The sequence below is a fragment of the Erpetoichthys calabaricus genome, chromosome 12, assembly GCF_900747795.2.
Source record: "Erpetoichthys calabaricus chromosome 12, fErpCal1.3, whole genome shotgun sequence".
In the NCBI taxonomy this organism is placed as follows: Eukaryota; Metazoa; Chordata; class Cladistia; order Polypteriformes; family Polypteridae; genus Erpetoichthys; species Erpetoichthys calabaricus.
Genome location: NC_041405.2, coordinates 45,122,373 through 45,145,957, shown reverse-complemented (window position 1 = coordinate 45,145,957; position 23,585 = coordinate 45,122,373). Strand labels below are relative to the sequence as shown.

At 37.9% G+C, this 23,585-nt stretch overlaps 1 protein-coding gene across 1 annotated transcript in view; it reads left to right on the top strand.

Moving 5' to 3' along the window:
* tenm1 (teneurin transmembrane protein 1) overlaps positions 1 to 23,585 on the top strand; it is a 900,581-nt gene that overhangs the window by 744,355 nt on the left and 132,641 nt on the right. Inside the window, 4 exon segments of the mRNA XM_051935222.1 lie at positions 10,554 to 10,700; positions 17,901 to 18,117; positions 21,089 to 21,208; positions 23,291 to 23,552. Coding sequence (XP_051791182.1) covers positions 10,554 to 10,700; positions 17,901 to 18,117; positions 21,089 to 21,208; positions 23,291 to 23,552 — 746 coding nt within the window.

The following is a 23,585-nucleotide window of genomic DNA, read 5'->3' as shown; positions in this document are numbered from 1 at the left end:
CAATAACATAGACCTCCATCCAGAAATGGCTTTTGCTTTCTGTCACATGCTGCTGGTCTTCAGTTCCCCATAATCGTAAACTTAATGAGCTTCAGTAAATGGATTGTTGTGTCTGGAGGAGACTTAGAAGAAAGACTTGGGAGTCCTAGTGAACTCCTGACAGATATATAGAAAGCAGTATGCCCATGCTTACAATCCTGTATCTAGCTTGTTCTTCAGATGACAAGAAAGAGAGAACAGAGAAATGTCCAGTGAAGAGCTACTACTATAATTTAACCTAGAAAGAAAGATAAGCAATAATAATAATAATAACAATACATTTTATTTATATAGCGCCTCAAGGCACTTCACAGAGTCTTAGAAAAAACAGCAGGGTATATGTAACATTGGATAGAAATGTTTTCCTGAATAGAACAATGAAACAGATAACAAAGCAATAAATAGAATAAAGAACAATAAACCAAAGTAAAATACTAAATTCAATACTAAAAGAAAAACCTAACAAATAACCTATTTTGTGATATAACAGACACACAAATTATCCTGAGCACCTGAACAGAAAGGTAAACTGAAAGAAAGGGCAGAATGTTAAGTTAAGTTAAAAGCCTTTCTAAATGTAGAGAAAAGCCAAGCAAAATGACACCTTTTATTGGCTAACTAAAAAGATTACAATATGCAAGCTTTCGAGGCAACTCAAATCTTGCCTGAAGAAGGGGCCTGAGTTGCCTCGAAAGCTTGCATATTGTAATCTTTTTAGTTAGCCAATTAAAAGGTGTCATTTTGCTTGGCTTTTTCTCTACATGCATAATGGCTAACACGGTACAACACCCTAGTACTACAAGCCTTTCTAAATAAATGAGTTTTAAGTTGTTTTTTAAAAGAATGAATGGAGTCAGCTGATCTAATTAATTTCGGGAGGTCATTCCAAAGTCTGGGTGCTATGGAGCTGAAGGCCCTGTCACCCATAGAGTGCAGGTTAGTGTGAGGCACAACAAGATTACCAGAATCAGAGGACCATAGTAGGCAAACAGGAGCATAGTGATTTAGAAGGTCACTGATGTAGTCCGGTGCAAGGCCATTTAAAGCTTTGTAGGTTATTAAGAGAATTTTATATTCAATCCTGTAAGACACAGAGAGCTAGTGAAGGCGAAGCAGGATGGGTGTGATGTGTTCACTGTTGCTGGTTCGAGTAAGGACTCTAGCAGCAGAGTTTTGAATCATCTGGAGCTGTGATATGAGATTAGAAGGGGCACCTGCCAGCAGTGAGTTACAATAATCGATGCGGGATGTGATAAAAGCATGGACAAGTTTCTCAGCATTAGAAAAGGAGAGGAATGAGCGAACATGGGATATGTTATGGAGGTGAAAATAAGAAAGTAGTTGAATTATAATTGACATGACTAAGGTGGATTCCAGTAATTACTTTAGATAGATAGATAGATAGATAGATAGATAGATAGATAGATAGATAGATAGATAGATAGATAGATAGATAGATAGATAGATAGATAGATAGATAGATAGATAGATAGATAGATAGATAGATAGATAGATAGATAGATACTTTATTAATCCCAATGGGAAATTCACATTCTTCAGCAGCAGCATACTGATACAATAAATAATATTAAATTAAAGAATGATAATAATACAGGTGAAAAAACAGACAATAACTATGTATAATGTTAAATATTAACGTTTACCCCCCCTGGTGGAATTAAAGAGTCGCATAGTTTGGGGGAGGAACGATCTCCTCAATCTGTCTGTGGAGCAGGACAGTGACAGCAGTCTGTCATTAACATTCTTCAACAAGAACAGATAGGAATTTTCTGCAAATAATCAGAAGCATACCTTCAGTGAGAGGTACATGGAACAAGTTATTGAGAGGTGTTGTGAAATAACTACCGTGGAGAGATTCAAGTGGCTAGTAAGTGACAAGTAAATGATTAACTATATTGGCCTGAATAGTTTGTTCACGTCAAAACACTTCTTTTGTTCTTCTAGAAGAAGAGTTTGACCTAAAGCAGTCTACTCTTACTGCATATTGAATTGCTGAAATGTTGAGGCAGTCATACAAGGTGTTTTCCATAGTAAAGCAGTGTGGGTGGAATTGAATGCTTCACTGACTCTTTCAAATGATGATTCTAAATGAATTTGATTATAGTAAGAAAATAGCCATCTGTGGGACTGCCATCTGAAGGGTAATTGCAGTGTCACAGGCATACTGTACCTACTATGAATGGAGTCAGAAGAAAGCACCTGTAGTTAGGCCTAAATGAAAATATCAGAGAAAGAGGTAACCAGTGCTGTCTGAAATACAATGACATGCAGAGAGTGGTAATAGCTGTGTCCCAACCCCCAAGGAAAAGCTATAATTTATATGGCATCGTAAAAGAGTTATGTATTTTCAGTATGTCTCTTTGTCAAAATTAACCCACAAATGAACTAGGTACAGGGTATATCTAATTTGGAATTAGTTTTTGTTTCAGTACACACTTTCTCTCATATATAGTACTAATTAAATTTTCTAATGTGTTAATTAAGCAGCATTTATATTACTAAGTGAAAGTCCCACGCCACCCAAGAAAATTATTTTTAAAGCTAGATATCCAGGCAGTGTTTATTTGCCTGTGAAAATACTATATGATATTAAAATTAATACGTATAAGGATTGTATCAATAAAAAGCCACAACAATATCCTATTTTTTTAAAGAAGTCAGAATTTTGTGGCCTCCCTTAAAATGAAAATATGAAGCAACATGCTTTGGTACAACTCAACATCACCCGGTGTAAATCTCAATGTTTCCTGCATAGCAAATTCTGAAGTGAAACTCTTAAAACTAGTTGGGATGAAATAGCAGAAAGTCACCTGCTTGCAAAAAAAATGACAAATAAGTTAGAAACATGATGGAATGGAGCTGGGCTGTTTCCTTCCTTGTACCTTATTTCTGCTTGACAAGATTCAGCCTTCATGATCCCGAATTGGATTAAGTACGTTTAAGAATAAGGTATGTTATGTTATGTTAGAATCATCATGTTTCAGCTACTGAGTTTTCATACATGTTGAGGCATACAGTACAATGAATCAGCCAGAAAATTTTACAGTAGTAAAAATGTTTCCTGTATTTTAACAGGAAGGAATGATTGCCTGATATTGGAAGATGTTTGGAAGCTTTTGCAAAGTATAATATGTAGTAAATAGAAAGCTTAATCCAGATTTAATGAGTGCATCCCATGTATGAAAGCATTTGTGTGTTCTTCTATCTTTTGAACCTGCCTTGCCCATTACTTGTTTAAGGAGCTGTCTCTTTAGCACTATATCATCCCTGGTCACAAAGGTAGTCCATAAGATGGTACATTCATTCACACTCACGCCTCCCTTATACCAGAGATTCTAAGTAACCTACTGTACCGATCTTAGAGGTATGGAGGAACACTGGAATACCTGGGAGATAATCTGAGTAATCATGGTGAGAATTTGCAAACTCCACCTAAACAGTAAACTACAACCTGCTATATATCTGTGAAGCTGTGGGGTAGCAACATCAACCAATGCTACTCTGCTATACCTTATATCAAAATATGAGCACAAAATCTATATATCTATTTTTAAAACCTTCTGCTTCCCTTTAGTGGGCCAAGGGAAGCCAGTCCTATTAGCTTCACTCACAAGGCAAGCATCAGCCTAAAATGAGACCCCATTCCATTACATGGCACATTTACTTACAGTGGGACAGTTTAAATTGTCCCCTAATCCAACATTCAAGTCTTTAGGTTTGATAGGACACTCTAAGGAGTACCACATTCAGACTTCATACATGCAGAGCCCAGGTCCATGGATCTTTGAAGGAGCAGTTCTGACTACTGCAGCCCCATTATGTCCAAGAGGACATAAAGTGAAATAATTTAAAAAATAGCCAAGTGAGAAAAATTGGTTTCTTCTATAATATTTTGTTTTCAATAAGCAATCATATTTTACTGATATCACACAGCTGTGAAAGTCTAATCAACTGTATCTTATGAATTTAAATTACAAATAAACATTTTCAGTCACAGAATATTAATTACAAATGTTTCTGGAAACATTGACAAAGCAACAAAATTTGATTAAATAGAGTTCACAGGCAGTGCTAGTAAATCAGCAGTGATAATCTAATTTGATAGCCAATAAGTGATCCAGACTGTAGTGCATACTTTGAAAATAACACACAGTATTGTGACTTGTATTGTAAACCTATGAATTGTGCATTGTATTGACATTTTCAGCAACACTGCATGATTATACGATATTAGCAACTGTAGTAAAAATATCAGCTAGTGAGGCTTTAATATAAAATATGTACATAAAAATACTGTGGTATATCTGTTTTATTTTAATAAATTTTAAATTATTGAATTTTGTTGTTTGATGTGCCTGCTGCTAATTTAATCCCACCAAAATGAAAGGGATAATTATGCATGCTATAAGCATAGTTTATGGAATCCATAACCATGTGTTACAACAAAAGTACTGGTCAGCCATACTTGAACGATCAACTGAAATAAACACCCTATTGGCTCACTGTCAGAGGTAATGCACAGAAGATACATGAAAGGTAAGAGAGGGAGAACTGATATTTTCTCTAATGTCAACATGTTCAAAATAAGTCATGGCGTTTTCTCTCTCTTAGAGCTGCAAGTTATTGTGCACTTATCAATTTTTAACTAAGTGTTGTGGCTCAGTGTTGGCATTAGATGATTATTAAATAGGTAGTTCATGAACAAACATCAAAATATACAGAATGTGACATACTGTGCTAGCACAAACAATTGATGACAAACTGAAGAAATATATGCTTAGGCCACTGGACTACATCCATGATTGCTCGTAGAAGATGCGGTGAGGTTTGTGTCATCTGTAGTTTATTCTTTTCTCTATACATTGATGTAGACATTGCTTTATCCTCATCTGTCTGTAATACTTTATTTAAGAACATTGTTGGCTCAACTCTGTAATTTCACCAGCTTCTAATCTTGTTTTAGTAGTTGAGGTGCTGAAGAGCGACCTGCATTTTTCATCCATCATTTCTGCTGTTGAGTTCATGTAGGCTATGATGTCTTGACTCCTTGCACTGTGGAGTTAGTTGGTGTTTCATGTACTTGTTTTACTCAGCAAGACTGCCAAGTATACAAGTGGTTTGTTACCTTTTTAGGATCTTTGGAATTCTTGATTTTGCTCTTGTTGATTATTTACTCTTTCTTTACTGGCAGTTTTCTTGTTTTGAAGTTGGTTTAGGAGTACAAGATCAGATCAGAAGACAGACACCAAAATGAAGGACTTTGAATCCTTTATAGGACACTCACTCATGCACATATACATCCTCACTAGACTTGTTTAAAGTCACCAATTAACGCAGCAAGCACATCACCAATATGTGAGAGGATATGTATGCAGACATGAGGAGAACGTGTCTACTCCACAAAAGAAGTGACCAAGTCATGATTCAAAACCTGTCTTTTGGAGTCTGAAGGCTGCAGCAGTAATAACTATGCCACCCACTAGAGAGATAAGAAATGGTTAAATGCAACACTACATATTCACGGTTCTTATTTGGGCATAGTTAATAATACATGCAATACCTGAATCAAAAGAGGCAGTCAAACAAAATGTATTGTAGCAGGTCCCACTAATACTTTTTCTCTTTGGAAAAAAGGAGATGGGACAAAAAAAAATTGCAGAGGTCTTCATATAGCCTTCAAAAGAAGATGGCCTTCATGTTCAGTCCCAGCAGGTTTGTATTCCACCCAGTAATGAGCCCCTCTTACTTCTGATTTATATAATTGTTTAAAAAAAATTACCTTGTTTCTTCCTTCATTTTGCACTCAGAATAGTATGCTAGTATATTTAAATTTATATTTTTTTATTTAGTAGTGTAAAAGACGCCCAGAACACAGACAGAGACGGACTCAATGCCCCAAAACATACACTTTTATTTTGTTCCCTCTACCTCTGCACAGCACAATGCACAGTCCTTAACAGCACACACTGCAAAAAACCAACAAGAATAATGCTCACTGATATCCAGTCATTTACTTTCTTTCTCTTTTTACTTCTGCTGCCTCCACTCCTCTCTCGTAAGCTCTGTAAACTCCAGCTCCCTGAGTGGAGTGAAGCGGCCCCTTTTTTAATGCACCTGAATGTGCCTGATGACCTGGCGGAAGTGCTGCATGGGCACCCAGAAGCACTCTGGGTGTACCTGGTTCCTGTTCTGGCAGCACTTCCTAGTGTGGCAGAAGTGCTGCAGTCCATGGCTCCGGAACAATCCAGGCGCCCCCTGGTGGTGGCCACGGTGCCCATAGTGGTGTGAGCTTCCCAGCACCGCGGTTCCCATGCTATCCTGCAGGGCTGCTATCTTGCGCCCCGGGGTGGGAATTGCCCCTCAACTGGTCCCCTGCTTCTCCAGGTTTCCCGGTGGGGCAGGGTCCCCAGCCGTCTATCACAGCAGACACTTTTATCACTTTTATCCAAAGCAACTTGCAGATAATGTTAGTATAATCAAGTCAACATCAGTTAGAGGTCTGTTTTGAAATGAGTGTTACAAGACTAGATTAAGAAAAATGTTGTAGACATTATAAGTAAGCAAAGACTAATTAAACTTACCTTAACTTCAAATAGAACCCGACATCAAAATTATTAGCCATTAGGAAGATATTTTAAAAGCCTTTTAGGACAAATTCAGGTATTTCTTTCCATAACTTTCAATGTGTACCTGTTTTACCATTTTCTTGTTTCTGTGGAGTTTGTTGTATCCAAAAACTCACAAGTAATGCAGACACAGGTGCCAATCAGACTGAATGTTAGCAGCTACAGCAGAGTCAAATGAACTTGGGTACTAATGAGTACTTAACTAGAACATCAGAAAAATAGCAAGAAAAATGACAAATTATGTACCAGCATGTTAGACTTTTCAATACAGTTTCCCATTTCTAAAGTTTTGTGATCTTGTAGCACTTTGACAGCTAATGAGTGTGTTTCCTGACAGTGCCAGTGACTGTACAAAGACTTTACAGGTATGTCAAGTTCAACAGTGATCTTAGCTTTTATATTTTCCTTTTTTAAATTCTGCCTTGGTTAATAACATCTTTCTTAATGAAGGTAGGAAGTCAGTTAAAGGAGACATTGGCTGGGATGAATTCCCACAGCCATGGTGTACATCAAGCATTCAAACTGAGAACCACTGATTTAGGCCTTTTCTTAGTAACTATCACGCAAGTGGATATGACACTGTCAAAGCTGCAGTTCTATCTGTGGCCATACATACATTTCTGAGTTTCTTCTAAATATAAATATCATATTAGAACACTATGCAGAATGAAAAATAATTAAAAAAAATCTAAACAATTACCTCAGTTAGAATTAAGAGTGGCTCACTAATGTGTTAAACTGGTTGGAATAAAAACCTACAATCACTGGGATGCACCAAGCCTGAACTTGAGAACCTCTTTTCTAATATTTTATACATATAAATTGCAAGAAATAATAGTCTGTATTTTGTGAAATATTCAGTTTTTAATTCAGGGCCACAATATTTAAGGAGAGCACTGTATAAACAAAATAGCATAATAAGAAGGGTAAATAACAAACTGCTGTTAGAATAATTTCCATTGTTCCACCCAGAAGACAAAAAAATCTTAAAATGTTTAAAGAGAAAAGCTTGAGGCTTACATCATAGGTAATGTCAGCCACTATATAACCAAAGTACATACATCAATGCCGACCCATCAGCCCATTTATGGAAACCATTTAATCCAATTCATTGTTCTTATAATTTTGTCAGTCTGTCTATGGTATAAATTAAATGGCAAGTTTGAAGGCCACAGTTCTAAAGGCCTTGGTGCTAAGAACATATGGCAGTGGTTCCCAAACCTGGTCCTGGGGACCCACTGTGGCTGCAGGTTTTTGATCAAACCAGATTCACAATCTGTGATAATAATTGATAACAACTGATCTCATTTAATTAGCTGGTCTTTTTTATTCTTCTCTTATTCTGCATTCAGAAAAACAACAGTATGGTGTTTACATTTATAAGACATTTAGAAATATTTCTATTTTTTTCTAAAGCTATAAATGTTTAACCCTCTTTTGTTGTTTTCCTATATAGTTTGCTTCCTTCATTTAACCCTAATAGTAACAATTAACAACCAGCATAGCAGACACCCAAGTTGATGAAAGCTGCAACAATGTCAGTGTTAGACCCGCTAATTAGTACATAATCAATTAAAAATCCAGAACAACAACAACAGCAACATTTATTTATATAGCACATTTTCATACAAAAAAAGTAGCTCAAAGTACTTTACATAATGAAGAAAAAAAATAAATAAATAAAAGACAAAGTAAGAAATTAAAATAAGACAACATTAATTAACAGAATAAGAGTAAGGTCCGATGGCCAGGGAGGACAGAAAAAGCAAAAAAAACTCCAGACGGCTGGAGAAAAAAATAAAATCTGCAGGGGTTCCAGACCACGAGACCGCCCAGTCCCCTTTGGGCATTCTACCTAACATAAATGAACACCTGAGGAAGTAGAATGAAAATTAGGTTGAAAATAATGTTAACGACTTAAAAAGCTACATATTTCCCATATAGGCCTAACTGCTCATTACATCCATCCATCCATCCATTTTCCAACCCGCTGAATCCGAACACAGGGTCACGGGGGTCTGCTGGAGCCAATCCCAGCCAACACAGGGCACAAGGCAGGAAACAATCCTGGGCAGGGTGCCAACCCACCGCAGGACACACACAAACACACCCATACACCAAGCACACACTAGGGCCAATTTAGAATCGCCAATCCACCTAACCTGCATGTCTTTGGACTGTGGGAGGAAACCGGAGCGCCCGGAGGAAACCCACGCAGACACGGGGAGAACATGCAAACTCCACGCAGGGAAGACCCGGGAAGCGAACCCAGGTCCCCAGATCACCCAACTGCGAGGCAGCAGCGCTACCCACTGCGCCACCGTGCCGCCCTGCTCATTACATTTTAATAAAAATCTACCAAACTTAGTTTGTAATTTTTACATTGACTCCAAAACACAGAAACTGGGAAATAATGACTCACTTAATTAAGCTAAAAGTCCAATGAAAAACGGAAGTTGGTTGGAACAAAAACCTGCAGCCACAGGGGGTCCCCAGAACCAACTTTGGGAATCACTGACATAAGGAATTTGACAATTTACTCCTTCAAGCTTGTTTATCTAATAACTAATCTGTTGATGACGTATGTTTATGTAGATATGTAAAGGATGAAAAAAGCTCAAAACTTTGCCATATCAGTACTGGGTCTTGCCAATGCCTGATTTTCTTGGCTAAATATTGATAACAACACCCAAGGGTCAACAATTGTAATGCATCAGTTTACTTGAAAGTTTGCTTTCAGCTTGTTATGAGCCACAACTTAGTAATATTATCCACTTGCAGTATACAGTATGGCATAAATAACAAGGGAAAGAGCCTGTATTCATAGAGTTCTTTTGCCAATTTGGCTCCACATTTCCTTGTTCAAAGTGCTGTCACCTTCTATATATTGTTATGTTTAATAAGCTGTTAGCTTTACTTAATAGCCTCCTGGTACTGGCTTGAGTTCTCATTAATTACAGTTACATTTCCACTTATAGTATGCAATAAAATTCTTTGCAATTCAGAGAAAGCTACTTGAACATTATCAGGCCTTAGCAGGAACTAAATAATACTTGTTTAATTTCTTAGAAAAATAACACAAGTTATAACACTACAAATACATTCACATGGTGAAACAGATTAGAACCACATCTCTCATGAACATGAAATGATATATACTCGATAAAACAGATATAAGGCTGGATTGTGTCCTCAGCCCTCTGTTTTAGCTGATTCCACACCTGAGATCTATCCTGGCACCAGATGAGCACTATCAATCAACTTAGAAACCAAGGAGATGGGAGTTATTTGACCAAGACATCCTGGATTTCATTATCTCAGATAACATTCCCAGTAGACATAAGGCTTAGGGTACATGGAAAGTGATATCCATGATTTGAGTGGTATGGCAAGTCAATCTTCACAACATGAAATAGATCTCTTTGAAATACCGCTTACTCAATACACATACTGTACTTGGATAAACTTTACCTCATGTAGTATGATGACTAAGAACTCTAGGCAAACTTGCATTTGTTCTTCCACCTGCTAGCTGACTCAGATACCGCACAAAGGAATTAAAAGAGGTTCATCCAATAAAGACAAAAGCTGTTTACTAGTGAGTACATCTGCTAGTTGTAAGCCCAGGCACTGCAGTTCTGTTAAGCTTTGAAACAATACTACTTTATTAAAAAAGCCTGCCCTAAAAAGGGTGTTCCATTCAGTAGAAGTAGAACTGAATAAAAACATTGTTAGTTTACTTAATAATTTGCCTACTTTAAGGTAACATTCTGAGTGAATCAATCAGAAGTTTTCTATTAACAGAGCCAAAATCCTATGTTAAAATACAAGCTTCCCTACAGTTTCATTATATATTTTTTTTCTCAGATGGCTGTCCAGGATTATGCAACGCCAATGGAAGATGCACCCTTGACCAGAATGGCTGGCATTGTGTTTGCCAGGCTGGCTGGAGTGGACCTGGCTGCAGTGTGGTCATGGAAATGGTGTGTGATGACAGCACAGACAATGATGGAGGTAGGTGCACATTGTTTTGCATGAGTTATAGTTATAATTATGATTTCTACTAGTTTTCACATTACTCTGTTTCTCCAATGATGGAAGTAGGTAAAAATGAAATGTTTGTACATGCACGTGTGTGGACTGTACACAGGGTGGCCAGATTTCCAAAATCACAGATCAAGACAGCCACCATTTTGAGCAATGAAAAAAATAGGTTATGGAACACAAAGAAATAAATCATTTTGATTACATTTTAATTATAGATATAAAAACATGTATAATCTAAACATATAAGTATATGTACATAAGTACATATATTGAAGAGAACAGAATAATCACAATAGTACCCTCGGAATGATCATTTGCAGCATACAAGGCACACGACGTACACAAACTCACACGATTCAAGCACTCAGATTCAGCTGACAAATTACAGTTACAAATTGTATTCATTAAAGGTAGTATGTAAGGCTGTCTACAAAAAATTCAGTGAGCCTCTTTAACTAGATATTCAATATAAAAACTGAATTACGATTTTTTTCTACATACAATTTTTGTTCATTTGGGATTTTCAGAGGCAATGCGGGACTCTGGATTTTTCTGTTGAACTCAGGACCGTCCTGCCCAGATTGGGACGTCTGGCAACCCTGGTTGTACATATACACACAATATTATGGTGACTATTTATAAAAGGCCAAGGCAAGGCATTTTAGCGCCTATAATTTAATGTTCAAATTATTAGCTTCTTAAAGAAATTTTATTGGTTTTTCAGGTTACGTGTTTAAGACATCACAGATTCTGTTTATTCCCCTTGGGTTTCATTGTCATGGTGATTGTTTTTCGACCCAGAGTGTCTGACCCCTTAAAAACCTCTTGCCACCTTTAAATAAACATGTGGTCTGTGCTGTGGTCAAGCTCAACGTAAGCATAGCTGGACATCATTCCTAAGTGACAGATTGACATATGTAGCAGTATTCCAGCTCAGCATTGCTACATTGAAGCATGGACTCCTCATTTGTTTTGATCACTTTAGTAACTTTTTCAATAGTTTGTTTTTTTATGAATTCTTTAATCAATACTGGGTGTGGTAATTCTTTGATCATTAATTAACACTTTAAAGGTGAAAAAGTCCTAAGAATTGGGTAAAGTCGACTTTTGCAGATTAAAAGTTAAAGCACTTAGTTGTTTAAATCGTTCAAGAGCAGGGTGCGCTTTCATGGTAATTTTTACAGAGGGACGCCAACGACAGGTTTGGCACGCATCCAGGTCAGGCCTGATGGAGGATGATGCATGTACCCCGTCATAAAGGCGAGCATCTCTTCAGCCCCTGCAGTTAGCAAAAGAAAAGATGTGAATCATCCGGTTAAGTTTGTGCATGCCTTGGTGTGAGAAGAAGATCCACAAGAAAAAAATTACTTACTTTTATAGTGCGCATCAGAATGCGCTCGACTTCTGAAGAGCTTGTGTGTGGAGGATTAAAGGTGGCAGAAAGAGAAGAAGAGAGAGAGAGAAAGAAGGCACTGAGTATTTGGCTGGTTTGAGCATTGTGTTGTGCTGTACATTACAGAAGACTAATAAACGTGTGTGTTTTTTGGACATCTGGTGTCTGTCTGTCTGTCTGTGTTCGGGGGCTGAACTTCCACTATATGTACAGTATATATATATATATTGTGGAGACTGGCCTGGACACAGACAGACAGACAAACACCGTAGGTTGAAACACCAACACATGTTTATTATACATTTATATAAGTAACACAGCACACAACCCAATACTCCCCCAAAGTCCGGGCCTCTCAATAACAATGCCTTTCCTCAGGTCTGCCTCCACTCCTCTCCTCCTGTGGTCTTGCCTTCTTCCTCCTGAATCCAGCCATCAAATGGAGGGAGGCATCCCCTTTTAAACCCATGGAAGTGCTGAGGGCCAGGGCTCCTCTGTCATTTGGGCACCCCCTGGCGGTGACCACTGGCCACTATAGTGTTTAACTTCCATGCTCCTTTCCCATGGTCCCCATAGCCACCAGGGTGGTCACCCATTCATGGTCTGGAGGAGGCTTAATCCCTCCTCCGGTCCTTCCGGGCGTCCCAGCTAGGTATCACCCCCGCCCATTCGCCATAATATATATATATATATATATATATATATATATATATATATATATATATATATGGTTGAAATAGTTTACTGTCAAATAATGCAAAGAGTACACGGCACGTGTTTCGCCCTAATTCTGGGCTCATCAGGCGTACACACTCTACTGCACTCCCTCTCGGGAATCGAACCTCGGACGTCAGTGCTAGAGGCGAAGCCCCTAACGTTGTGCCATGGCGTGTGGTTCGTTTATTTGACAGCATGTAGATCGGGGTAATTACATTCACGGCATTCGTAGTCTGAATCACAATCTGATTGTATGGGTGGTTACCTACCAGGTAACGCTTGTGGTTGGTCAGCAAGTCTGCTAACATCCTCCACGATGCCCTCAGTTGTGAGAAGCAGATCATAGAATGGTTGAAATAGTTTACTGTCAAATAATGCAAAGAGTACGCGACACGTGTTTCGCCCTAATTCTGGGCTCATCAGGCGTACACACTCTACTGCACTCCCTCTCGGGAATCGAACCTCGGACGTCAGCGCTAGAGGCGAAGCCCCTAACGTTGCGCCACGGCGTGTGGTTCGTTTATTTGACAGCATGTAGATCGGGGTAATTACATTCACGGCATTCGTAGTCTGACTTGCTGACCAGCCACAAGCGTTACCTGGCAAGTAACCACCCATACAATCAGATTTTGATTCAGACTACGAATGCCGTGAATATATATATATATATATATATATATATATATATATATATATATATATATATATATATATATATATGATCTAGCTTTTACACATAAGCTTAACTTGAATTTTGCAAATCTTGGTGATTTTATGGCATACAATATTAAAGCAGAACTGCTTCTATTATCTACTTTTCCTTTTGTATTAGTGTTCCATTTATTCTATTCTTTTTTTATCCTCAGCTGATCTTGTACAGAAGCCTACTGTAGTTACTGGATCAGATTTCTGACTGAAGGGATTAAATAACTGTGGGAGGCTAAATCACAGCCTTGTGTATATGAAAGTTATGGCCTTTAAATACTATGTGGGGTATGATGAATAAGTCAAGAATCAGAAGAGCAAATCACATCACTGCATCATTCTTGATGCACTTTCTGTTTAACAGTGAACAAAGTAATGGCCCTGTTTAAGTGAGCTTTGGAAATGCTCCTTTGTTCATAGCAAAATCCCATCATTTACTGTGCATAGCCTGACAGTTGGTATGCTGGCAAAGTCCTGATGTAGAGTGCTCCAAATCACTGTGGGCTTTGGCATTTCCTTTAAAATCTTCTTGCTGGCATCATGCTGAATGGCATAAGGTGACTGGTACAGTGTGCCAGAGACCACAGTCCCGAAGGCACTCTTAAGGCTCACAGACACATTTGTGTTAAAACAGCATTGAGCTGAACAACATGAAATTAGAGGGATGCTTTCATTTGCTTCTTGGAAGATTCTTGTTTTCTCTAATTCTGAATTGATTTTTCTGTTTATATAATCAAATTTGTATATATTGCCAACAATGTACATTTTAAAAATTTTGTTTATCAGGGACCCATCAAAAAACAATATTTTTATAAATATAAGCAGTCAGGACAGAATTGTTCTGTGAACAAAAAGAAAGCTATTCAATGCTGTGAAGGCAGCACCATGAGTAGACACAGTCTGGCATTAGGAGCTCAACGTACCAATAAATATAATATCTGTGTGGCGTCCAAACAAACTTTTGCTGTTGGCATATTTAGTAGTTTTTATTCTTTCTCCCCTGCTCACTAATGTACTGTGTATGTCCCATAGAAGCAAGAACTTTATATGTTGGCACAGAACAATGAAGTCATAGTGTTTAGATCCTAAATTGAAATTCAGTAAGTTCCATACTTATTAAATTTGTAAGGCGAAGGTGTCAGGTTTATTTATGGAATGAAAAGCAAGATGGGTGATGCATTTAGAAAATAATGTTACAAATATTTGATCCTTCAGGGACAAGGAAGGTGTATAAAAAGTTTGTTAGATACAGAATATAGAAAACAAAAATCCCTACATCCCTGACTTTATTGTGGTTCCCATAACATGCTATTTGAAAATTATTCTACCATTTAGGCTTTGAACATCAAATCCTAAAGTTGCAGGTTGAGCACATCACTTCACCTGCCACTGCTCCAATTGGAAAAACAAAACCAATTTTACATCAAATGTTGTAAGCTGCCTTAGATAAAAGTATCAGCCAAATAAGTAAATACTAATAAATAATCTTAATTTTTAAACTGTTATGTCAAAATGCCTGATAGACTTCTGCTGATATCCTCTTGTTACATCTGAGTTTCCACATGATGTGAAGAATGCCATTGTTTCTGTGCTGTTGTCAATTTTTTTAGGCAATCTGAGTAATTTCTAAACTGTAAGTTTGTAGGACACGAGAGGGATCCTTTCCTTTTGGTTCTGGATATTTGTGGTATCTGAAGGACCCCTGATATTTTGCCCTCCCTCGTGGTTTACGCTTTAGTTTTCAAGTGGTGTGATTGATTCATAACCTGTTTTTTTTTTGACATTAGGATTTTCATACTGATAATACATTTCTGGAAATATCAAGATAATGTATGATATTGACATAAAAATTAGAAGTATGCCAGAAACATGATTGTAGCCCGCAGCACAAACATAATTAGTGAAGGGAATAAAAATGAAGAAAGACACTAAAAACACTAATGATTGCAGGTTAACCTATCCATTCTTGTCATCTGTGATAAAGAAACAGCTTGCCAGATTTTGATTAAGCGTATTTGTATCTAGAATGATGTAAGTGAATAATTTCTTAATTAAATAACATAAAATATTGCTCTAGTGTAGGTGAAACTCACTGAAAAACTCCATTAAAAATGAGAATCTAAACAAAATTAAACTAAATAGTTAAACTAGATGAGCCATAGAGTAATGTGCTCTAAACACTATTTTGCTGCTGTAAGTTTATGGCAAGGAAATTGTATATGTTAACTTTCTATGGTATCAAGAGGGATTTTGCATTTGAAATACCTATTCTAAATTGTACTTGTGGTACCCTCTTGATTCTTGGTTTGTAAATGCCTGAGCCCATGATACTGAGACATCCCATCCTGCCCTCCTCTTCCAGGATCATACATGGCTTGAGGAGACCAATCTAAATGTGGTCAGTCTCCCAAGGAGGCCACATCAGATCCATAACTTCTAGAGCAGGGCTGCTTCCTTCAAGTGAGCTGCATGTTACTGCCTTCCACCCTGCAAGTAGCATATAAAACCTTTCTCCAGTAAATTATTTAGTACTGTTGTACTATGTGGGCTGCTGGATGCCTCACTAACTTGTACCTATCTGATTCCATTTATGGATGAGTACTCTGTATGTGCGTCAGATACAAATGACACACATGCCACCAGAAAAAATTGTGTTAAATCACTGGCCCATCTGAGGCCATCCTCTGCATGTTACATCATCTTGTATAAAGATTTTTAAGACCTAATCCCATAGTTTCAAAATAAATATTAAAGTCATGAAGCCATACTATATTTTCCTTTGAACATTTTCACTATTTTTTGTAATTTTTATCATTGATTTTAACACTATAATTGTGATCAGTTTAAAATGTTTCCTACTGTGATTGGCCCCATTTTTTGGCATTTTTGCATTACCAGAACCAATTTGTTCATTATTGCTGTTCCATTTGCTAATCATGTGGCCTGGAAATCACATGACACACTGTGTCTTTCCTCTCCTCCTATTTAAGATGGAGGCACAGAGCAGTCAGCATTATAGTATCATTGAAAAACATACCTCATGACGTTTAAAGAAAGCATGTTAGGAAAGTTTAGTATCTCTGGCTAAAATGTTCTTTGTTAAAGACTCTTCCTTCTGGCTAACTCTCTAGTTTTATAGTCTTGGTTTTCTCTTTTTTTCTGGTAACAGGTCTTCAGCCTGTCTTGTGATCTCACTGTGGTCTTTTCCCTTACAATACTACACGTTCCCTGGTACAACCCTATAAACATTTACAGTTTCCAAATTCTTCTAAACAGAAAATACTTTATGTGTTCCAAAGATAAATTAAGCTTTCAGAGTAGCTCAGTAAATATTGACATATTACAACAAACAGCAAAAACAACCCTCCTAAAACACACACACACACATTGCAAAACAGAAGAAAAAACTTCTTACTTAATGATAAGATGCAGTCATAGGCCTCAGACACATTAGAGTTTCTGGAAGTACTCAGAGAGAGATTGTGCAGCATTGATTGTAATGGCCATCCATTTTGTCTTCATTTTCTCTTTGCACTGGGTATCACAGAGTAGTGCCCACATTTTTCATAACAATAGGATAACCAAGAAACCGTGCAGCTGCACACAACTGCCATCTTGCCATACCTTTCTTATCCACCTGTGATCACACAAGCTCACTGCTACCCAAGATAAGCAGGAATTAACACATCCTGCCAAACTGGTTACTTGAAGCAAGAACATCATTTCATTCAAACAAACTCAATCTGTCTAAGATTTCAGCTATCTACCACAATCTGAATCTTTGACAGATGTAGTAGCTGTCTCACTGTGCACAAACAACATCCCTCCATCATGCCTGTCTCTGTATCTGTGGTAGCTCTTTCTATTTGAAAACAAAATTATGTGAAGGATTTCTCATTTTTTATCTTACATCTTATAATTTAGTAATCTTAAAGGTTCCAAAGCTGTTGGGTGTACTCTTTTATTCACAGTCTTAAAGAGATCTGTAGGGACTTCTAATTTTCTGTGTCTCCTTTCAGCTCCAAGGCCTTTTATTCTCCAAAGCAATACTAACCTTGGGTGCTTGGCTGCTGATGGGTAGACAGGTCTTTGTGTGCTTTGAATGACTTCACACATCTTGATGTCTTCCTTTCTGTAACTCTAAACTACTTGCTATTTATGTTAACATTTTTGGTGGCCTAACAGTTTCCTAAATTTAGTCTCTTACATATAGTATTTGAGCAATGTAGAAGAAATTGAATCCCTTGCATCTCTTCTTTATGCTATCTCTAAGTTTTATAACATCTTTCCCCCTTTGGTTGGATTCTCAATAGCCTAACACTTTTCATTTCTCCCTAACTCTGTGTCTTCAGATGGTCTGCTGGATTGTGTTGACCCTGACTGTTGCCATCAACCCAGCTGCTTCAGTGGTCCCCTATGCCAAGGCTCTCCTAACCCACTTGATCTCATTCAGCAGAGTCAGTCTCCTTTTTCTCAGCTGCCTCCACGGCTCTTTTTTGAACGGATCAAATTCCTTATTGGTAAAGACAGCACTCATGTCCTACCAGGCGAAGCTCCATTTGACAGCAGGTATGGCTGTTCTATTGTTCTATTGCTGGGTCCATTTTATTTTTCAGTAGTTTCAAAGTCAAGAAGGTAGTAATATTTGAATGCATCATTGTGCAGAATCACATTTCACACTGAGAGTGTAGTGTACCAAAAAAGAGATGTGAGACTGTAACAAAATGTTAGTTTTTGCAAGATCTGAATTAAAGCCTCCATGGGTCATGGGCATTCTCATTATCATTAGTATAAACAGTAAAATGAGGAAGACTTTGAGAATACTCTAACCCACAGCGGATGTGGCAAGGCATCCGATCAATCAAGGATTACAAAAAGAGGAATTATATACAACACACACCAGCCAACAACAATGCCAACCTAGCAGGGGAACTTAATGTTTTTTTGCTTAGTTTGTCAACCATAATGACCAGTCTACAGTTAGTTTCAAACTGACAGGTGACTCATAGTCTCTTGTCCTACACATACACGAGGTATGGTGGGCACTCAACAACATCAATATAAGGAAAGAAGCAGGTCCTGATGGTGTGCAAGAACGTGTGCTGATCAACTAGTGAAGGTATTGTGCACATATTCAACCTCTCTCTCTCTTTATGTATAGTCCCCTGAAATGCCTGAAATCCATAACTATAGTGCCTATTCCAAAAAAACCTATGATAACTTGTCTTAATGACTGCCAATCAGTCACTCTCTCCCCTGTCATCACAAAGTGTTTCGAACTACTGCTAACCATATCACATAAAAGCCTTTGACCAAGCTGATCTAGATCAACACCAGTTTGCCTACATGGATAAACAGATCAACCGAGGATACCATCTGTGTGGCCCTGCATACTGTCCTCTTGCACCTGGAAAAGCCAAACACCTACATTAGGATGCTCATCGTTGACTACAACTTGGTGTTTAACACCATCATACCTAGCTATCTGATCCATAAACTCCATGAACTAGGACTAACTCCCTCCATATGCAACTCATTTTTCAGTTTTCTCACAGACTATCCCCAGTCTGTCAGGTTGGACAAGCACACATCCTCCACTTTTACACTGAGCACTGGTGTGCCACAGGGCTGTGTGCTAAGCCCCCTCCTCCATGCACTATTCAACTATGACTGTCAACCCATTCACGAATCAAACAGTATTGTTAAATTTGTGGATGATACAAATGTCATTGGGTCCATATCAAACAATGATGAATCTGCATATAAGAAGTAAACTTTGGAATCTGACAGCATGGTATGACACCAGCGTTTTGGTCTTAAACACCAAAAAGACCAAAGAAGCCATTGTGGACTTTAGAACCACTACAAAGACTACTCATAGTCCAGTAACTATCAAAGCTAAGGCTATGTAGAATGTAGAGAGTCCCCAGCTTTAAGTTTCTCACCATCACAGAGGACCTCTCCTGGTCTGACAACACCTCAGTGGCAGCAAGCAAAGCACAACAATGCTTTCTGAGTAGGCTAAGGAGAGCTAACCTCCCGCAGAAGCTGTTGGCCAACTTTTACAGATGAACTGTAGAGAGCATCTTGACTAACTGCATGACAACCTGGTACAACAGCTGCACCAATATTGCCAAAAAAGCTCGGTGGTGGGTCGTGAAAACATCACAGGACATTGCTGGCAATGAGTTGCCATCACTTGAACATCTATACAAGACTCACTGTGAGAGAAAGGCAAAAACATCATCAAGGACATCACTCGTCTTGGACATAAATTGTTTATGCTCCTCCCATCAGGCAGGCACTTCAGATCAATTTGCACACGCACAAGTAGATTAACAAATACCGGTAGCTTATTCCCACCTGCCATAAACCTGTTGAACTCTGATGTCTCCTCAGTCTGAGATTATTTTCATTGAACATGTACAATAAGCTATGTTCAAAATGTGTAATACACTGTTTACTAATATGTTCAATCATCATTTTTACTGTTGTATATCCATGCAATAATAACTTTGGTTATTCAAATTCTTAACACTGTATATAAAATTTTGCTAGAACATTATTTGCATGATTATTCTTTTTTAGCTTTAATTTTGTATTTATTGTATTGTTATCTATTTGCTCAGCTTGATTGATTGATTGATTGATTGATTGATTGATTGATTGATTGATTGATTGATTGATTGATTGATTGATTGAAATAGAAAAATAATTTCCACCAACAGAGATGAAGAGGACACAGTTGTGATCCCTAAAATAATATGTTCTGTGAAGTGAGCACAAATGCTGCAGATTAATGTAACATATGAAAATCTACAGTGTTGTCAGAGCATTAAGCCATGTGTTTGTGTGCCAGAGATGGAGTATTCTGATTTCTGGGCTCGCATGAGTGCCTTTCCAAATGACTGTAAGTATCAGACTGTGCCTAAAGCAGAACCCTCATAGATGGCTCAGTGCTGGGTCCTTCAGGAGTGCAAGGACAAGAGAAATGATGTTGAAGGCAAAGGGTGATGCATTTTTCTTCGGCGTGATGCACACAATTAAGCAGCACCTCATGGGTCCATCTCAACAGGGATAATCTGCCATCTGGCTACCTGCCAGTTCAGCAGCTGTTACAGGTCATATAAGCCTTGGAGAAATTATAGTAATCCTCTGCTAATGGAGACAGGAAGCTGGAGTGTGAGGAATCTACTTCAATACCCACTCTGCACAAGTGCTTATTTGTTGAACTTGTGTTTAACTTTCTCTGCTCCAGTAAATGTATCTTTAATCCGAGTACAATTAATATACTTTTACTTCAGAGGTACCTGTTTTCACGGAAAGTGTATGAGAGGAAACCTCAGGATATGGGTGACTTGGTGTAATTGCCATGTAACCAATCATCAAGGAGCAGCGAAACTTAACAAACTAGCCAGGGCATATCATATATGCAGAGACCATGCTAACTGTGCTTATCAAGTCTTCCAAAAAGTCATATATATGCTGGGCTTTGCTAAGACTTTAATTAAAATACACTATTTTTGTGATTGCTCCACAGCCGACCCTGTGTAATTCGTGGCCAGGTGGTGGCTGTTGATGGGACCCCACTAGTTGGAGTGAATGTTAGCTTCCTCTTCCATGCTGATTACGGATTCACAATCAGTCGACAGGATGGCAGGCAAGTAAAAGAAGACTGTACTTTTGTGAAAATTTCTAATTTATAGTCTTCTGGTTGCATTTCTGTCTTTCTATAGACAGCAAGGTTGAGGTGATATGGCCTGTTTGTGTAAAGACCAAGGATGTAATTCAAACATTTTTGTGAATGAGTATACATTATCTGTTGTTTAAAGAAGAAAAGTCAAATCCTATCTTTGCCAAATATTGATGCAGACTAGCCATATGTAGGCGACACATTTTATTATCTCATGAATTATTAAAAAATGTATCGTAAAACATGTACTGTCTCCAATTGTTTGGCTATTATAATATTATTATGGTATGGTAATAAGGGCTTTCACCAAAAATAGTATATGATCATATGAGGACATGTAGTCATAGTAATAACATCTTTATGTATCATAGTATTTAAAGCAATATGGTGCCCAAACACATAGCACAGTAGCTTTCAGTTATTGAAATTAGTATCCAAAGTGTCTCTGAGCATCATTACAGTATAACAAAAGGTTTTCTTGAGTGATTTACACTTCGCTCGCCAACCCCTGTGCAGGCGCTACACGCTAGCTACTTTGCGGCTCTGCCGCTCGCATATGAGGAAGCAGATGTACAAATTAAACAGATTGTTATTTTCATGGGAATTGTTAGATATGCATAATAAAACTAACTATTTTACATTACAGCGAGTAATTAACCTTAGTAAAAAATAGTAAAATGTAATAAATTAAAAGACAATGATGTTTCATGTTGCATTAGAGGTATTCGTTGTGTTATATGTTTTCGTTCTGTTTGGCTTTGAAATTGACATGCAAATACTTTTTTAAACTTATACTTTTACTGGAAAACTTCAGCAAAAACAATATTTCGAATTAACTTTTTGTCAATATCACATTGAAGTTTGATTCCATGACAATGCAACGTATAACTACCCTTGAGTGAATATCGTTTCTTTCTCTCTAATAAATAAAATGATTTTTTTTGTTTGTTCCTGTGATTTGTTAATTGTCATATCAAAAGCAATTCTAATGGGAAACTGTAAACATTTTAATATGAATGGCATATCAAGATCTACTTTGGTGTCTAATGTTATCCGCGAAAGATGTACTACATTACCTTTCTTGTCGCCTGTTAAAATTTTACACGTCAGAATTGTTCAACCAATTTTGAATACAACTAATCTTTCAACAGTAATTCGGCTGGTGGAAGACCGGACGGTGTAAACAGTTGTAGATAGTTGTAGATATTCTACGGAATATTGTAAGTTGATGTTTTCATCTTCCACACCATCACCACCAACTGTTTCAGCACATTTAACTAATTTGCCGTGTAAACGGTCAACAATTTTCGCGTTAATTCGTTAGACTTCATCGTTTCTCAGTATTAGGATTGCCCGTGTACTCATTTCTTCTGTTGATAATCCTTCGGGATGAAATTCTTCAATAAGATTTGGACATAATTTGTCTTCTTTTACTGGGAACTTAAAGTGAGGAAACCGTAAAAATTTATAAGACGTTAGATTGCAGGAGCTGTGTCTGAAAAAAACATTCACACAAATGAGAGGTGAGAGGACCGTGGGCGTGGGCCGTTAACCGGAAATGGTTGAAAGGAGGGTGGGACTTGAAAAAATCTCTTGACAATAGTCTTGTCTCGTCTGAGAGGAGGGCAGTAATTGAAAAAAATCTCTTGGCAATAGTCTCGTCTCGTCTCAAGATTTTCTTTTATAATAGAGATACATGCCTGAGCCATTCTCTTGCCATGTATTAAGGGCACAAACACATTCTGATTTAAAAACAGTCATTGGAGATTTGTTGATCTAAGCACTACCTGGGTGCCAAGAAGGTGAGTCTGGAGTGTAGATTATGGACAGATTTCTGCAGCCAGTTGAGGAGCAGGGAGGGTGTCTTGTCCATTTAGACACCAGGTTTAGTCATAAGAAAATAAAACACGTAACTCACTGTTTAGTCCATGAAATGCACAGTACCTTAAGTTATAGAGGTGTCCCAAAGGGATCAACAGGAACATACATATCTGAATAATCAGAAAAATATTCCTTGTCATTGAAATTATTTTTCTTTGATTGCTTCAGCTTTGATTTAGTGGCTGTTGGAGGAAATTCTGTCACTCTATTATTTGAGCGGGCTCCTTTCATCTCAGAGAAGAGAACACTCTGGTTGCCATGGAACCAGTTTGTTGTGGTCGACAAGGTGGTGATGAGAAGAACACCTACAGCTGTGCCCACCTGTGACATCAGTGGTTTCATGAGTCCTTATCCTGTGGTTCTTCCTTCACCTCTCACTACCTTTGCTGGTTCATGTTCAGAAAGAGGACCTGCCATTCCAGAGCTGCAGGTGAGAAAACATCTGAATACAATTTCAGAATAT